We start from the raw sequence: 16,138 nt of genomic DNA, 5'->3' as shown, positions 1-16,138 counted from the left end.
ACGGAGTTCGTCCGCTGCTCTGTGTTTGGCGGCGGCCGCGCACTCCGGGGGACGTGAGGTGAGGGGAAGGGGAGAAGCCATGAAGGAGAACGGGGCGACGAGCCCGATTGACATGGACCGTTCTTCGGAGCCGAACAAAGCGAGCGCCGAGGAGTCGGCGCCCGGCGGCGACAGCAGCAGCTTGAGCCACAAGTGCACGGCTTACATGCTGGCCCTGAGGCCTTGGAGCTTCAGCGCCTCGCTGACCCCCGTGGCCCTGGGCACGGCGTTGGCTTACAAGAGCCAGGGGCAGCTGGACCTCGCCGTCTTCGTCCTGGCCTCGGTGGCCGTGTTGGCCGTGCACGGCGCCGGCAACGTGGTCAACACCTACTACGACTTCACCCGCGGTATCGATCACAAGAAGAGCGACGACCGGACGCTGGTGGACCGCATTCTGGAGCCCCAGGACGTGGTCCGGTTCGGGGCCGTACTCTACAGCCTGGGCTGCCTCTGCGCCACCTCCCTCTACTACCTGTCCCAGCTGAAGCTCGAGCATCTGGCGCTGATCTTCTTTGGGGGGCTGTCCAGCTCCTTCCTGTACACTGGGGGTGAGTGAACCATCTCTCCCCCCCCACAAAGTGGGAAGCATACTACTACTACAATAATAATAATAATCCTTGCATTTGATATATCGCCTTATCCATCTATGAGACGGCTCAAAGCGCTTCACAGAATATACTGTAAAGTGAAGTGACTGTGTATTTTGTAGCCAGCCATGTCCTTGCACTCTTAATAATGCCTCTGAAATAACATCAAATGTGTCTGGGAAAGAATGACTCACCTGTAGTTTCTATGTGTTTATAGGAAACTACAGCCGGTTTACTCTGGATCCCATAAACTGCCATGAGTTGCATGGGACTGGGAGAGATTGTTGGCCAGCACTCCAGGAGAAACTTCCCCCTCTTTTTTGCAATAACATCCCTGCCCTGAAGAAGTAGATGAGATATGGTTTAATGTCATATCCAAAGGATAGCTGCTCGCGTTGCAGCTTACACTGAGTTCATGTCTGGACGTCAGGCTTGACCTAAGCTATTATAGCACAGTATCCGACTAATCATTTCTATGCTGCTGACTTTCTCTTCATTGAGCTGCGTGTAATCCCACTCCTGTTTGATCCTCCCACTCACTTTAATATTCCTTATCTTTAAGATTCTGCCGTGTCTCTTTTTAAGGAAATTGAGGTGGTGAAAGCTCTTGGCTGACCCAAAAGACCCCCAAAAAATGGTCTGCATTTGCTTCTTTTCGGAATATTAAATTATGATTGACCTAGTTTTATTGAAAGTCAGATCGTTAAGCTTTCGGTCCTCCTGCCTGTGTGCAAACAGTTCTTCTTTATGGATCCGAGCTCTTGGGGATACAGTGGAGGAGTTTTCTTTGGCCCATTTACAAAGTCCATTAACAAGCAGTGAAGTGGATATGTGGCAAGCCTGAGAAGCAGGGAGGGACAGCTCTAACCTACACCGATCTGTCACTTAGCACCCTGGAGACAGAATCTGCTTCACAGCAGGCACGTCTGTTTACCAAGGCCCATCACATGATGACCAGAATTAAGCAGCTGGTGCTGAGTAACCCTGGTACAAGGCATTGGACTTTGACTTGAAGATATCAAGGTGGCTGGGATGTCGAAGCTGCCTGTAAAGGTCCTCCCACCATGCTGAAGGCAGATGTCTGTCAGGTAGCTGATGATGCTTAGGGCAGCAGCTGCTGGAAAGGGTTACCTGGAGTCTCAAAGGTCATGGACATGTGTTTATACATCCAACGCCTGAATCCACTTTGATTAGTTTACAGAGAGGTAGGCAGCTGCTGGTGGAACCATCGCTCAATAGGAAGATGTGTGTTCGAGCTGCAAACAGGAAGATAGTGGCAATGCTCTCACGCATTTCATGCTGAGTTGTGTTGCCCACAAGCAAGGGCATTACTGATATCCAGTGAGGACTTAAACCGGTGCTTGTCGGATGTCAAATGACTAACTAGTAACTATCATTTGGGGGAAAGAGATGGGGTGGGGGGTACTCCTTGGAGCTCAACTGACTCCAAGGTGACATGTTTGGCAATGGAATGTTGGAGTCAAGCTCACCCTCTGGTGGTCTCTAGGTCAGATGAGTCCAGAGTACTCCACTGCTGATAACAACTACAAATGTACATCTGTATAGCACCTTTCATGTTGGGAAGATGTCCCAAGGCACTGAATGACCACACAGGAATTGGAGGGGCAAACCACTCCCTGGGGGCAAGGATTCCCTCTGATCAGAGCCAGCCGAGTGGAAGGGCTGAGATGACAGCATAGTCACCTGACCCTGGCTCACCGGCAGGAATTGAAAGGACAGACAGGTTACTGGGGATAGGGACTCTACTTCCTCATCTCCCGTTTGCCTTCGCAATCAAAAGCTCTTACAGGTAGAGTGGTCCTAGCTGGACCAACAGTGGGACAGCTTCATACTGCCCTCAATGACATTTATTCTAGCCTAACCTCATACCTTTCAAGGTCAATTTTGCATCACCCTTGTGAACCACATTGAACCTTCTCATTAGTTTTTATTTGTGTGTATCAGCCTGGCGCAGTGGAAGCACTCTCGCCTCTGAGTCAAGCCCCATTTCGGAAACCCATAGTCTAAGCTGACACCACCAGTGCAGTCCTGGGAGTTTGTTTCATTGTCGGAAGTGCCATCCTTCGAATGAGACGTTAAACCAGAGGTGCTGTCTGGCTGTTCATGTGGATGTTAAAGATCTCATGGCACTATTCAAAAGCGAAGGGGACTTCTCCTGAGGTCCTGGCCAACAATCCTCCAAATAGAATTGCCTGTTTGGGGGATATTGCTATGTGCAATTGTCTGCTGTGTTTCCCCCACAAAGTACACAGTCATTCTACCTTACAGTATATTCTGTGAAGCGCCTTGAGTCCTGAGTTCGTGGAGTTCTGTAGCTCAGTGGTTAGAGCACTCGCCTTGCAAGCGAGACACCTGGGTTCAGTTCCAGGCAGGGCGAATTCTTGAGCAAGTTTTCTTACTCCACACGCCTGCTAATAATCTCTATAAAAAAAGATGATAAATTGGTCATTTTCAATCCATGACTGTTTGTGAGACACTGCTGTGCGCAATTGGCTGCTGCGTTTCGCCCACAATTCACTTTACAGCATATTCTGTGAAGCACTTTGAGATGTCTAGAAGACGTGAAAAGTGCTATATCTAATGTTACGTGATAAGTCATTATCAAATGCAAGAATTGTTTAATTTTCTAATGTGTGCCCAAAATGGTACACAAAATTCCAGCTGTGGAATTGTTTATTATTTCTTATATAAATTCATCACTTTTGCGTTTAATGGCTCTGTATATAAATCCCAGTGCTTTTTCCTCTTTAACTACCTTCTCTACCTGCAATGTCATTTTTTGACAAAACATTATTGCCATTTACAAAGCTCATTTCACCACCTTGTGAAAACAAACAATTTAAATGATATTTTCTTTCTTCTCGTATTCCCTTTCCCTCTATGTTTCAGAATGTATTGGAGCAGGATTCCTGTAGTTTGATAGTGCAGTACCAGACACTATTAAGTTTCTTTGAGACTTTTCTGTATTAATAAATCCTTTTAAGAAATTTCCCCAAAAATATTTTTCATTCCTTCGAGGAAATTTAAGAAATCTGCTTGTTACTGCTTTTTTGAAATAGGATTGGTATATTTCTACTTTTAACTTATTAACAAAAGAAACTAAGATTCTGAACAGATTAGTTCTTTTTACCTTCCCTCTATAGTTAAATGTAGCATCTATAAGCTACTTGAGAACTATTTTGATTGTCTAATTGCATTATACGAATACTAGACGGAAATTCTCCGGGTAAAATCTTATACTAAGGACAGTAATGATTGCAAAATTGTTTTTCCACTTTTTTTAATGCAAGTAATTTTCCCTACAGGTATTGGATTCAAATACTTTGCCCTGGGTGATATCATCATACTCATCACATTTGGACCATTGGCTGTAATGTTTGCCTATGCTGTTCAAGTGGGTTACTTAGCCGTATCGCCGTTGGTTTATGCCATTCCTTTAGCACTCAACACAGAAGCCATCTTGCACAGCAACAATACCAGAGACATGGAGTCTGATAAGCAGGCTGGAATAGTTACCCTTGCTATTATCATTGGACCTGCATTGTCTTATATTTTATACAACCTCCTAATTTTCATACCTTATATAATATTTTGTATTTTAGCCACTCGTTACACTGTCAGTATGGCATTGCCGCTTTTAACTGTGCCTTTAGCGTTTTCACTGGAACGTCAGTTTCGAAGCCAAAATTATATCAAGATTCCCCAGAAGACTGCAAAGCTGAATCTGTTAATGGGATTGTTCTACGTTTTTGCTATTTTGTTGGCACCGGTTGGGAGTCTGCCAAAATTTTGATCATCTGGACATCTCTTCTACAATACAGTGTCATGAAATGGAACAATACTTTCATTTTGTTATAAAGTCATCAATATATATGATTTGAAATAAGTCACCAATACTGAAGTTATCGTCCTGTTATTTGTATGATGCACACTATCAAGTGCATACTGCAAGAAATTGGAATCTGCACAAGTCAGATTTTATATTAATATTCTTACCTGAAAACGTTAACCAAAGTGTTCAACTATGTGGATATCTGCACAACTGCATCAACAGTTTGACAATATGATTTTTCTATACAGTATAGTATTTTTCTATTTAATTTGTAACCAGTCTTGTTAGAATTCAATCTGTCTTGCATGCATTTGTACCAGTATTTTTTTATAACTCAAAACGGGTGTTGTGTCACTATTAGCAATGCAGAACCATTGAAGCCTGTTTATAATCTGTACCAGCAATGGAATTTTCAGTAATTGACCACATTATTCTTCATAGACCTACAGTTTTACTGCTGTAATTGTTCAGTTATCTTATGACCATCACATGAGAGCATGTACAAAAGTCGGTTTTAAAACCACATATAAAGAAATGCTATTTGGAAGAGATGTCAAATCTGTAATTGAATTTCAGACTTCAGAGAACTTCTGAAATGCTAGAGCTTTGTTCCATAAGTTTATCTGATGTTTAATTAGATTCTGCATTATAATTGTTCTTGGGTATATTTTTCATCCTATTAAGAATTCTGACATGCCTCATTAGTGAGGATTGATGATACCTTACCTACAGAAACTTATTAAATGCTTATTTTTGAAAAATTCTGTATAATCTATAAACAGGTCAGACTTCATACATAAAACAATGCTTTATACATTCAAAGGAAAATCTTTACCCCACAGGCAGTTGGCTGTGACACTTTGATATCACACAAGTGTGTGATGGCCACACAATAGCTCTTGCATAGCGGACCAACTTGGGAATACAGAAGTTCTTTTTTTTATTTTTACCAAATCACCAAATTTGGTGATTCATACTATATTAAGATGCTTGTGTTTTGGAATGTGGATGTATTTACAAGCTGAAGCATTATTCTCAATTATTATAAAAATTAAGGAAATGTGGGGGCAGAAAGAAATCGTCCAATAGGACTTATTTATTGCATTCTACAGGGAAGTTTCTACAGTTGATTTCTAATGAGTCAGCTGTGTACTACAGTCAAATTATTGGCAAACTGTTGGTGTATTATGTGGCTTAAGTGAGGAAGGTAATAAGATACAGTTACAATTTTAATTGAAATTCAATTCTAGTAATTGATTTAAGGGATTAGTTGCGATTCTGTTTCATTATTCTGTTTATTTTGCGAATAGTTTATAATGGTCTCTTTGTACATACAAGTGTCCAGTTTATCTCCCCATTGGTCTGTGCTCCTGATCCCGAGCTTCATGCTTGAATGCAGTTCCTCAGGTGCTGTTTTACCGGCCTAAGTCCCTGCTGTTCACTTGAGTTTTGGCAGGCCACTTGTCTGTAGAAGAAGCACGACCTGACTGTTTTCCTTCTTTGTCCCCAGAAAGGTCAGGGCCAATTAGAGATTTGTTTGAGACCAGAAAATTCATCACAGAGTGAGATTTGAACTAAAGTGGTCTATAATCTGCAGCTCGATCCACTACACTTTCATGGCTGTCCCGATATTATATGTTTGCTGCCGCTTTAACAAAGTTGAACCTCCAGACCCCTCAAAGCACCCGTATAGACTGTACAATGTGTTGCACAAGTACAACAATCTGACTGGCAAAATAACTGCCACAAGCTTTTCACTCCTGGCAAAGTATTGGAATAGTTTGGGGTGAATTGTAAAACCAGCATTACTCTAGGCAACTGATTGATGTTCCTACAGTGAAATCTTTGTATTTGGTGTCAGTGTTGGGATCAGCAGCAGCACATAATTATTTCTTAGCCTGATAAAATTCACCTTCGAGAAGAGCTGGTAAGTGGCTTTTGATGGAGGTGTTAAGTGGCAGTATATCTTTTATGCAAGCATTTACTGATCGGACAGTTTGCAATAATATTCTTGGTGTAAATGTCACTATGTTTACTTCTGCTACACCACTGTTGAAAAAAGCTTAACCTTCTGATACTGTATGATTCCCAATGTTGTCATTTAATTTTTTCAATTCCTGTACCATGTGTATAATATGTAAATATAGCATAACACAAAATATTTTGCCTAACCACTTTCATTCATGGAGGGTACATGGTTGAATTAGTACAAGAGTCACAACATAAATCATGATCAAACAAAATACAAAGAGTTCTTTTACCTTTTTGTATTAGGGTGACGTACCTCATCCTAGTGGATTGGATGCTTAAACCAAAAGTTATTTAGATTGGGTACTCTTTATGTACATAATTCTGACGTGTTCAGCGCAGTTATACAAAGACTTGAACTTTTGAGCCAGATCATTATGCAATCTGCAAATTATTGAATAAGGTGTTTATTTTTATACAACCCACACAATCACAATATTTTTAATAGGTTATTCTCTGACTGATTTGGGTATAATTGGATCCAATAACTTTCTTATTGGGCATAAATACTGTTGGTATTCCCTTGTGTTGCAAATTAGAAACATTTCAATGTGCATTTTCAGCAGAGTGGCAGTGCATTGGCTAACCTAATTCTGCTCTTTTTGAATTTGTTTTTTTTAATTTCTGCAATTGAAATCAACTGAAGAATTGACATTCAATATCAGCCTTGGAAGCAGAACTTAACATACCCATGTAGCATATTTGCAGTGCCAGAATCTTTGCAAAGATTAAGGTTAAAAGGTGAAGTTACAAAGCATGCAATGTAGTAAATGTGGGATACGCTTCCATAGTTGTATTTGTACTATCCTTGGGGAGGGGAAGACAGCTGGGTCTACGGTGATATGTTTGACATTTTGGAATCCAGTTTACTCTTGGTACCAATTGCTGAGCCAGGCTAGGTTACCTTGTTCCATCGCTGATGACAAACAAAGCAGACAAGACTTGGAAGGGGCAGGATCACTGGGAGCAGGATTTGTTGCACCTGGCACCCATGAACATGGCAAGCTAAAGCCCCAATGGGTAAGGTGTTGTAAGCGAGATTTGCAGCAGCAAGCTTGCCAGACGGAATTCACAATACAGTTTTAGTTGGTCAAACATCAACAGGTCCATAACACATTCTGGGACCCCAAGCTTTGTCTCTTCCTAATCTGTGCTGAATATTTGTGGGAATTAGGTAAGAAGATGCATCTCTGGGGAGTGAGTGCACATTTTGTTTCAAAGATAGGAACATTTCCATTTGTATGTGGCATGCTTATCTGTGGTTTAGATACTTTTAAGAATGTTAATGGATATCCAAATGTCAGAACCAGGCTCATCAAAAAAAAGTGTTGAGTAATTTCCCAGCCAAGATTTCTAGTACAATTTTTGATTTTATGCACACTTTACACACTTTTGTCTTTTTTTTTAATATTGTGATGCTTACAGAAAGTAGAATATACTGAATGTTTATCATTTTGCTTTTCAATGTTATTTTTTTGCTTGGTGGAAATTTTAAATACTGTACAGTAATATATTTATAAAATCAATTTATATCTTGTTAATAAAACTTCATAATTTGATGATGGACTTTGTTCATTTTTATAAGTGGGCTCTTGAATTTATGTCAAAAACGGAGCTCACAATCTAAGCTGAGTTTTGGAGTGCAGTCTGGGGGAGTGGTGGAGAAAAGAGAAGTGAATTTTTCAGGGTCTACCACCATATACCATCTTATCAAGTCGTTGAGTGGATTGACTATTTTGTGGATATAATTCCAGAGCTAACAATCTTGTGTTATTATATCATGTTTAATGGTGAAGAGCAGATGGTAAGATGGTCAGAATAGCAAATCTGCAATAGAAACACACGCACTTTATTCTCCTCGTGGAATGACATTAGTAATTGACTCCAGGGCGAGCAAGTGCAACATCCAACACTGCCAGTGCTCAGGCGCTATCCTGTGAAGGATCTATATAAATGCAAGTTGTTGGTGATGGTTGTACTCCACACCAGACAAATGGTAATTTCTATATGTGGAACTCAGCAGTTTGGATTGGATAGATGCTCTTAAAAATGGTGACGGCTGACCCCAAAAGTGCTTAAAACCGTCTGTAAGCACCAATCCTCATCTTATTTTTCATATTGTCCGTTGAAGCGCTTTGAGACATCTCGAAGACATGATAAGCCACTGTATCAAATGCAAGGATTATTATTATCAAGTAAGTATCCGATAACTTATCCTACATGGAAAAATACTTTGTTATATAAAGTGTATTAAAATTCAGAGGTATTGTATCTTTCAATGAGGGAAAACAAGCTCAAATTATGAGACTGGAGCAAAATATGGATAGAGTAACTTGCTACGTGGCACATCAAGACTTTATAAGCTGATTGCCGTATTCCACTGTTTACACGGTCATAAAAGGAGCTAAGAGATTCCTCAGGCTAAAATTGATGTGTGAACTCCCAATTATAATTGACTTCCTTTGAAGTGAGCTCCCTCTTATATTGGGGGAATAAAGCAGTTCTTGCAATCTCGTGTTAAACTTCCATTGCTCAGGGCAGCGATCCCAATCACCTATTTGCATGCCAGATGAAAGCAATTAACCAACTTTTTAACAAATGCAAAGTTATACACATTTATCTAATTGGAAGAAATTAACTAGGTGAAAAATAAAAGTTGTACATGGTCCCTCCCATGATTTTAATGGAGTTTTCGCTCAGAAGTAATGAGTAGCTTTCGAGACTGTTTACAATGGCAAACCGAGTTTTAAACTCCAGCAGTACCCAACACATACCCTGGGGTCCCCAGGCCTATGCTTTCACCAACCCGTGTCTAATTCTTCCCAGAGCTACAACAACTTGAATTCCTATAACGTCCTTCACACGGGGTAGTGTCCTGGCTTGACAGTGGCAGAATCTGACCCCGTCAGTTAAACAATGATTGATCACTTTACTGGTGTTACTTTCTCATCCTTCCAAAGGGGGAGAGTGGATTCCATGCCGGAAACTGAGATATATTTCCATTTGTATTTGCATAATCTTAAACGTGGCAAAGGGCTTCTGTGTATCAGACACCCAGCTGACTAAGAAAAATCAGCTGAGGTACATTATTAAAAAAATGTTTTAATTCCCTTAGCTCAATGTGAGGCGTGACCTTCAATTTTTTTCCAGCTCTGTATACTCTTATGAAATTACTCTGCATTGTAGTAATCCTTTGATGCAACTCCTTTCATGTTGCGGAATGCCTCAAAACACCACAGGACTTCACTGGAAAATGTAGCGACTATGTTTTGTGGGCAAAAAACAGCCAATTGGCTCAGTCAGATTTGTTTTGCTGAAATTCTCTTTGTCTTCCAAATCCAATACTGATGCACGATTAGCAAGAGTGCTTGTGGTGTACAGTCAAAGACGTTTTGCACCACTACTCCCATCCACTGTCTACCCCCAGAGCTCTTCCAACTGATTTATTTTCTCTGCCAAGATAAATGGGAAGTCAAATTCAAATCAACTTCAGGTTCCTAATAGACCTTATAACAACCTGATGTTTTGTAAGATCTATTTTAATTTCATAGATTTCTAGAAACGTTGTGTAAGAATATGGTTCTGTCAGTATAGCAGTGCATTAACAGGAGCCTGCTCACATCAGTGCCAAGGTGGGCGATATCTGATGTATATTAAATTCTATCAGGTTTGCTTTCCACTCGGTTTTCTACACAAGATTGATGGCTTCACAGGTGAGTAATTTGTCAGACACCAGAGTGGAAAACCTATTAGGAATTCTTATCGTGGAGAACAGAATTCAAAACTAGGCTGACTGAGTCTTGGTCTCACATCTGCTGTAAGCATCACTTCTGGACTGACAACTACTTTGACACGGAAACAAAGTGAGGATGGAAGAATGAAACGCACAGCGCCACAAAACAAAAATCATTAATAATTTTGATCTGGACATGCCTCTAGTATTGGAGATATTTTTTAAGCAAAGCTAAGGATATTTGGTGGCATTGCAAACATTTGCTTTGAGATTAATGGAAGGCAGATTTGTGCTGACAGTACCATCTCTCCACCATATCAATAAACCAGAAGATGAACCAAATATTGTATTGCATTATAAAAGCTGAAATATATCATAGGAAGAAGTCATCCCCTTCCTCCAAGGTCTCTCCTCCACGATTGATTCAATGCAGGGGGTGCTTGGGGCACTGCATAACATGTTGTATCTCATTCAAATGGCTATTGTTTGAGAGAGAGAGAAAACTTGCGCTTTATTGGGGGAAACTTTCATTCAGTCCAGATTCACTTGAATATAATATTTCGGATGGTTGCTGAATTTAGCAAATTGTTGAATTCCATTTTAAAATTGAAGCAGGTTCCCTGTAGTTCTTAAAAGGACATTATAGAAAAGCATCAACATTAAGGCTCTTTTAAGAATTTGCCAAATTCTGTATGCTTGGAAAATGCTACATTAATAGAGTAAATCTAGTGCCAGGAGGAATTTTATCCTATGTCAAAACTCACTTTACAGCGAATAATTGTCAACTTGTGTTCTTTTAAAGTAATCGTACACTCTCACACACACTCACACACATGCGCTCTCACACACACGCTCGCTCACACACACACACACGTGCGCTCACACACGCGCGCTCATACACACACGCGCGTGCTCACACAAGCGCGCTCACACACATGCGCTCTCACACTCACACACACACACGCTCCACACATGCAGTCTTACACACACGCGCTCACACACACGCGTTCACACATGCGCTCTCACACACACACGGTCCCACAGAGAGCCATGGAAGTGTATGACCAAGTAATCAACAACAACCTGACAACAAATTACATTTGCATAGCACCTTTCACGTCATTTCATGTCATGTCCCGAAGCGCTGTACAGTGAGGGATCCTCACCTGAGCTGGTGGTTGGGTCAATCAGAAGGATGTGGGACTTGCTCCAATAATCCTATGATCCAACAACAACAACAACAACAATCTTACATTTGTATAGTGCCTTTCACGTCGGGAGGATGTCCCAAGGCGCTGTCTCGGGACTGGAGTGCTGTCAACCAAGCCAAACTGACATTTGTGAGTATGATTCCTGATCAAACACCATACAGACACTCACACACACAATGCTAAGTCATTTTAGCCTCCACCACTATTTGTTAAAGAGGCCATTTATTATCATCTTCAGATGAGCTGTTAAACTGATGTTCTGTCTGCCTATTCAGGTGGACCTAAAGGATTTCACGATAACACTGGATAAGAGGAGGGAGTTTCTTCCAGTGTTCTAACCAGCAATGCTCCAGGTTAATTAGATATGAAGTTTATGGCTGTGTTTGGGCTGTTCTCAAAATGACTGCCACTTTCGCTACAAAAACACAGTCACCGCATTCGAAACCATTTACATGTAATGTGCTTAAACACGTTTTTAATGTTAAAACACCTTGATCGAATAACGCTTTGGAGCACATTGAGTGTGGTAATAAGCATTTTTATTACCCTTTATACTGCAGATTATTCCCCTGCTGTTTGTTACTGACGTTGCTGTGGTTTGCCTGTAGATGGCAATATGCTACAGGAAAGGCCGACATCATATGGACTACATCAAAAAAGAGTTCATCAGGAAAGGCTCAGAGCTCCAGGCTACGGAAAATCTTGCTGCAAATGACTATTGAAAATATTGAGTCCATAGCAGCATTTAAAAATGGGATTCGAAAAATATTTGAGGAAAAAATAATTCTAATAGGTCAGGGGAAAGAGCAGGGGAATGAGATTATAATAAATAATAATAATCCTTGCATTTGATATAGTGCATTTCACGTCTAGACATCTCAAAGCGCCTCACAGGGTATACGGTAAAGTGAATTGACTGTATTTTGTGGGCAAAACGCAGCAGCCAGTTGTGCACAGCAGCGTCCCACAAGCAGTCGTGGATTGAAGTTTCCAATTTATTACTTTTTTTGAGGGATTATTGTCAGACTTGTGGAGTAAGGAAACTTGCCCAAGGTTTCACCCTGCTGGGAATCAAACCCAGGTCTCTCGGCTTGCCAGGCGAGTGCTCTAATCACTGAGCTACAGGACTTCCACGATCCAGAGGTTAGGGATGTAGAAGCTGAAAGCTCAGTCACCGAGCAAAGTTTTATTGCTAACTCTGCCTTCCACCTTGTTTAACGTGCCATACTTCCAATCACTGACTTTCACAATCTTTTATACCCCGTTCATCTGGAAGGTGCCATCATTTACACAGGCACATATGGCCGTACAGACATTAAAAGTTAATGATTGTATTGCGCACTGAAAGAGCCATCTGCACATGCAGGGCTGGAGGTGGGAAGTAGCTTTAACACTGTCAAAACCTTAGCGTCTTTTTTGAAAATAATACGATTTCATAAATAATTGAATAATTAATAAATTACAATTATTGCAGTAGATAGCTGAACTTTCACCTTGTGGATAATATTCCTTGCATTTGTTATAGCGCCTGATCTAGTCGTCGAGACGTCTCAAAGCGCTTCTCAGAATATACTGTAAAGCCGATTGACTGTGTATTTGTGGGTGAAACGCAGCAGCCAATTGCAAAATAGTTGATCCCAATGTTACCACAGACCCATGACTCAGGTGGTGACAGAGGAGGGAGGGGCAGTGGGGGGCGGGGGGGGGGTGTGAGGAGAGCAGATTATAAATCAAAATCCAGGAGAAAATTTCACTGCCAGGATATCAAAAATCAATATAAATTGTTTTACGTATCATTTTTCAGAAGAACAAAAACACCCGGGATAGTAATTTGGCCGTATGGCCAGCACTGCCCGAGGATTATACAGAGACGGATACCATCAGTCTGAACCTTATTCGCTGCTGATTCCCAACTTGCTGGCAGCCCGAGCACTGGCAGTTGGTCAGCCCTGCCTCTGCCTCTGCCTCTGTCTCTCCCGACGTCGCAGCAATTGCTTTAAAGTTGCCAGGAGTCAATCACAGGCGCCGAGGGAAGTAATTATCACATGTTCGGGTTTGATTTTGGGATAAAAAAAATTGTTTTGCCGTTTCATGCCACAAATAATGGTGTGTGACTCAAAGGTTTATAATAATAATAATCTTTGCATTTGATATTGCACCTTTTCATGTCTTCGAGACGTGTGAAAGCGCTTCACAGAATATTATGTGAAGTGAATTGACTGTATTTTATGGATAAAACACAGCAGCCAATTGCACACAGCAGTCATGGATTGGGTGACCAAATTATTATTTTTTTTGTAGGGATTATTACAGCTGGAAAACGATCCACCAATCGACTAACAATCGGGTTCCTACATACTACTAGCTAAATAGAGGCGCGTGGAGTAACGTTTGGCCCTGCCTGGGAATCGAACCTGTTTGCCAGAAATTATGGCGTTCTGTCGCACAAAGGGTTAACACATTAGCCAGAGAAAGTGCTGAGTTGTGTTGGAGTGCAGCCTGACATCTTTTGCCAGCTTCTAAACAACAGGGTCTCCGAAGACCAATTAAATGTGATTGATCACACAACCCATTGTGGTGCGCTTAATGATTCATTGTAAGCTCTGACACATTTCTCCTTGCCGCCCAGATGCTCTTATCTTTCAGAGCGGCTGAGTAGGGCAGACCGTCCCCTGCATCCAGCGGGGAGCACCTCAGAACAAACCCTCTGAGGACAAAGCATGCAGCTTGCTCTCCAGCAAAGGTTAGACAGAGAACAGTACAGTTTTCTGTATCGCCATGAAGGGTTGCTAGAGATGTTGGGCAGGAAATTGATGGGTGACCTCAATTGAATCTTCTGGACAGAGTCAGAAGAAGTTCTACTGGCATTTATATAGCGCCCTTCACAGTAATGGGATCAGATGATAAGCAAGGCGGAGGGAGAAGTGACCCACAGGCAGGGCCGAAGAGGTATTTAAATTCAGATAGAGAGGGCACGAGACGGAGAGAGAAGGGGTGAGGCAAAGATATGAGGTAGAGTTATAATAATAATAATCCTGGCATTTGATACAGCACCTTATCACGTCTTTGAGATGTTTCAAAGCGCTTCACAGGATACACTGTAAAGTGAATTAATTGTATATTTTGTGGTGAACTGTGGCACCAATTGCACACAGCAGCATCCCACAGACAGTCGTGGATTGAGTGATCAATTTTTTTTTCTGGAGGGATTATTATCAGGCGTTTGGACTAAGTAAACTTGCCCAAGGTTTCACCCTGCTGGGAATTGAACCCAGGTCTCTTGCTTGCCAGACGAGTGCTCTAACCACTGAGCTACAGGACTCCACGATCCAGAGGTTAGGGACGTAGAAGCTGAAAGCTCGGTCACTGATGGTGGAAAGGAGGGGGACAGAGCGTGCCTAACTTAGCCAAACCTTATATTGTGAACAAATAGAACCAACCTCAAATAAACACAAGAAGCCATCACCTTTCCTTAGCAACCCTGTGGCTCAGTTGGTAAATGCATTAGCCCAAACTATAAATTATGTATGTAAAATAGCTCATCTAGTACAAATGTGCCAGTAGTGACATCTTGGCTCATTTGGTAGCTCTCTGGTGTGCTGGTTAAATGGTTGTAATAATAATAACAATCCTTGCATTTGATATAGAATCGTAGAATTTTTCAGCACAGAAGGAGGCCATTCGGCGCATCGTGCTAGTGCCGGCTCTTTGAAAAGAGCTTCCAACTAGTCCCACTCCCCCCGCTCTTACCCCATAGCCCTGCACATTTTTCCTTTTTATCTATCCAATTCCCTATTTGAAAGGACTTATCACATCATGGAGTCCTGTAGCTCAGTGGTTAGAGCACTCGCTTTGCAAGTGAGAGACCTGAGTTCAATTCCAGACAGAGGGCGAAACCTTGGGCAAGTTTCCTTACTCCACACAGAGCCTAATAATAATCCCTCCAAAAAAACAAAACAATAATAAATTGGTCATTTTCAATCTACGACTGTTTGTGGGACATTGCTGTGCGCAATTGGCTGCCGCGTTCGCCCACAAATATACAGTCAATTCACTTTACAGTGTGTTCTGTGAAGCGCTTTGGGACGTCCTCCCGACGTGAAAAGCACTATATCAAATGCAAGGATTATTATTATTATTATCATTGAGATGTCTCAAAGCACTTCACAGAAATATATTATAAGGTGGAGTGACTGTGTATTTTATGGGGAAACATGGTTGTGGATCCAAATTGAGTTTCGGGACTTGAATCTATGATTCAGCCAGTAAATTCTACTGCAGCTGCTGTATTTTGGTTGAGACCTTAAACTAAATTCTCTTCAGGCAGGTGTTAAAACCCCACAACACAGTTTGAAGACCTGACAAAGAACTGCAAATGTGACTGTAATTAAGATAGCTTTCCAAAAATTCTGTGCGATGTAATATTTTAAGGCATTTCGAGTTTTTCTGGGTCACTTTGAGATGTCTCCTGGGATCTAATTAATGAAGAGAGGTGGTTAAGGATCGTTTTCTAGGGGTAATAATCCCCTCAAAAAATCTTGTAACTCAATCCACGACTTTGTGGGACACTATGGTGCGCAAATGGCTGCCACATTTCCCCCACAAAATATACAGTCAATTTATTTTACATGGTATTCTGTGAAGCACGTAGAGACGTCTCAACAATGTGATAAAGCTCTATACCAAA

General features: G+C 41.4%; 1 protein-coding gene and 1 non-coding gene across 2 annotated transcripts; one reads left to right on the top strand and one right to left on the bottom strand.

The window, feature by feature from the left end:
• The first annotated feature begins 27 nt into the window (after window positions 1-27).
• On the top strand, window positions 28-8,066 carry ubiad1 (UbiA prenyltransferase domain containing 1). The gene is made up of 2 exons (XM_007897776.2): window positions 28-587; window positions 3,953-8,066. Exons 1-2 carry the CDS (start codon window positions 80-82, stop codon window positions 4,438-4,440), a joined length of 996 nt encoding a protein of 331 aa, XP_007895967.1. The 5' UTR covers window positions 28-79; the 3' UTR covers window positions 4,441-8,066.
• Window positions 8,067-14,701: 6,635 nt separating this feature from the next.
• trnaa-ggc lies at window positions 14,702-14,773 on the bottom strand. Its single transcript has one exon. It is a non-coding gene; the product is annotated as a tRNA-Ala (tRNA).
• Between the last annotated feature and the right edge of the window lie 1,365 nt (window positions 14,774-16,138).

The sequence above is a fragment of the Callorhinchus milii genome, unplaced genomic scaffold (assembly GCF_018977255.1).
Source record: "Callorhinchus milii isolate IMCB2004 unplaced genomic scaffold, IMCB_Cmil_1.0 Scaffold24, whole genome shotgun sequence".
NCBI lineage: Eukaryota > Metazoa > Chordata > Chondrichthyes > Chimaeriformes > Callorhinchidae > Callorhinchus > Callorhinchus milii.
Note: the sequence above shows the minus strand (reverse complement) of the source record. Positions and strands in the feature narration are given on the sequence as shown.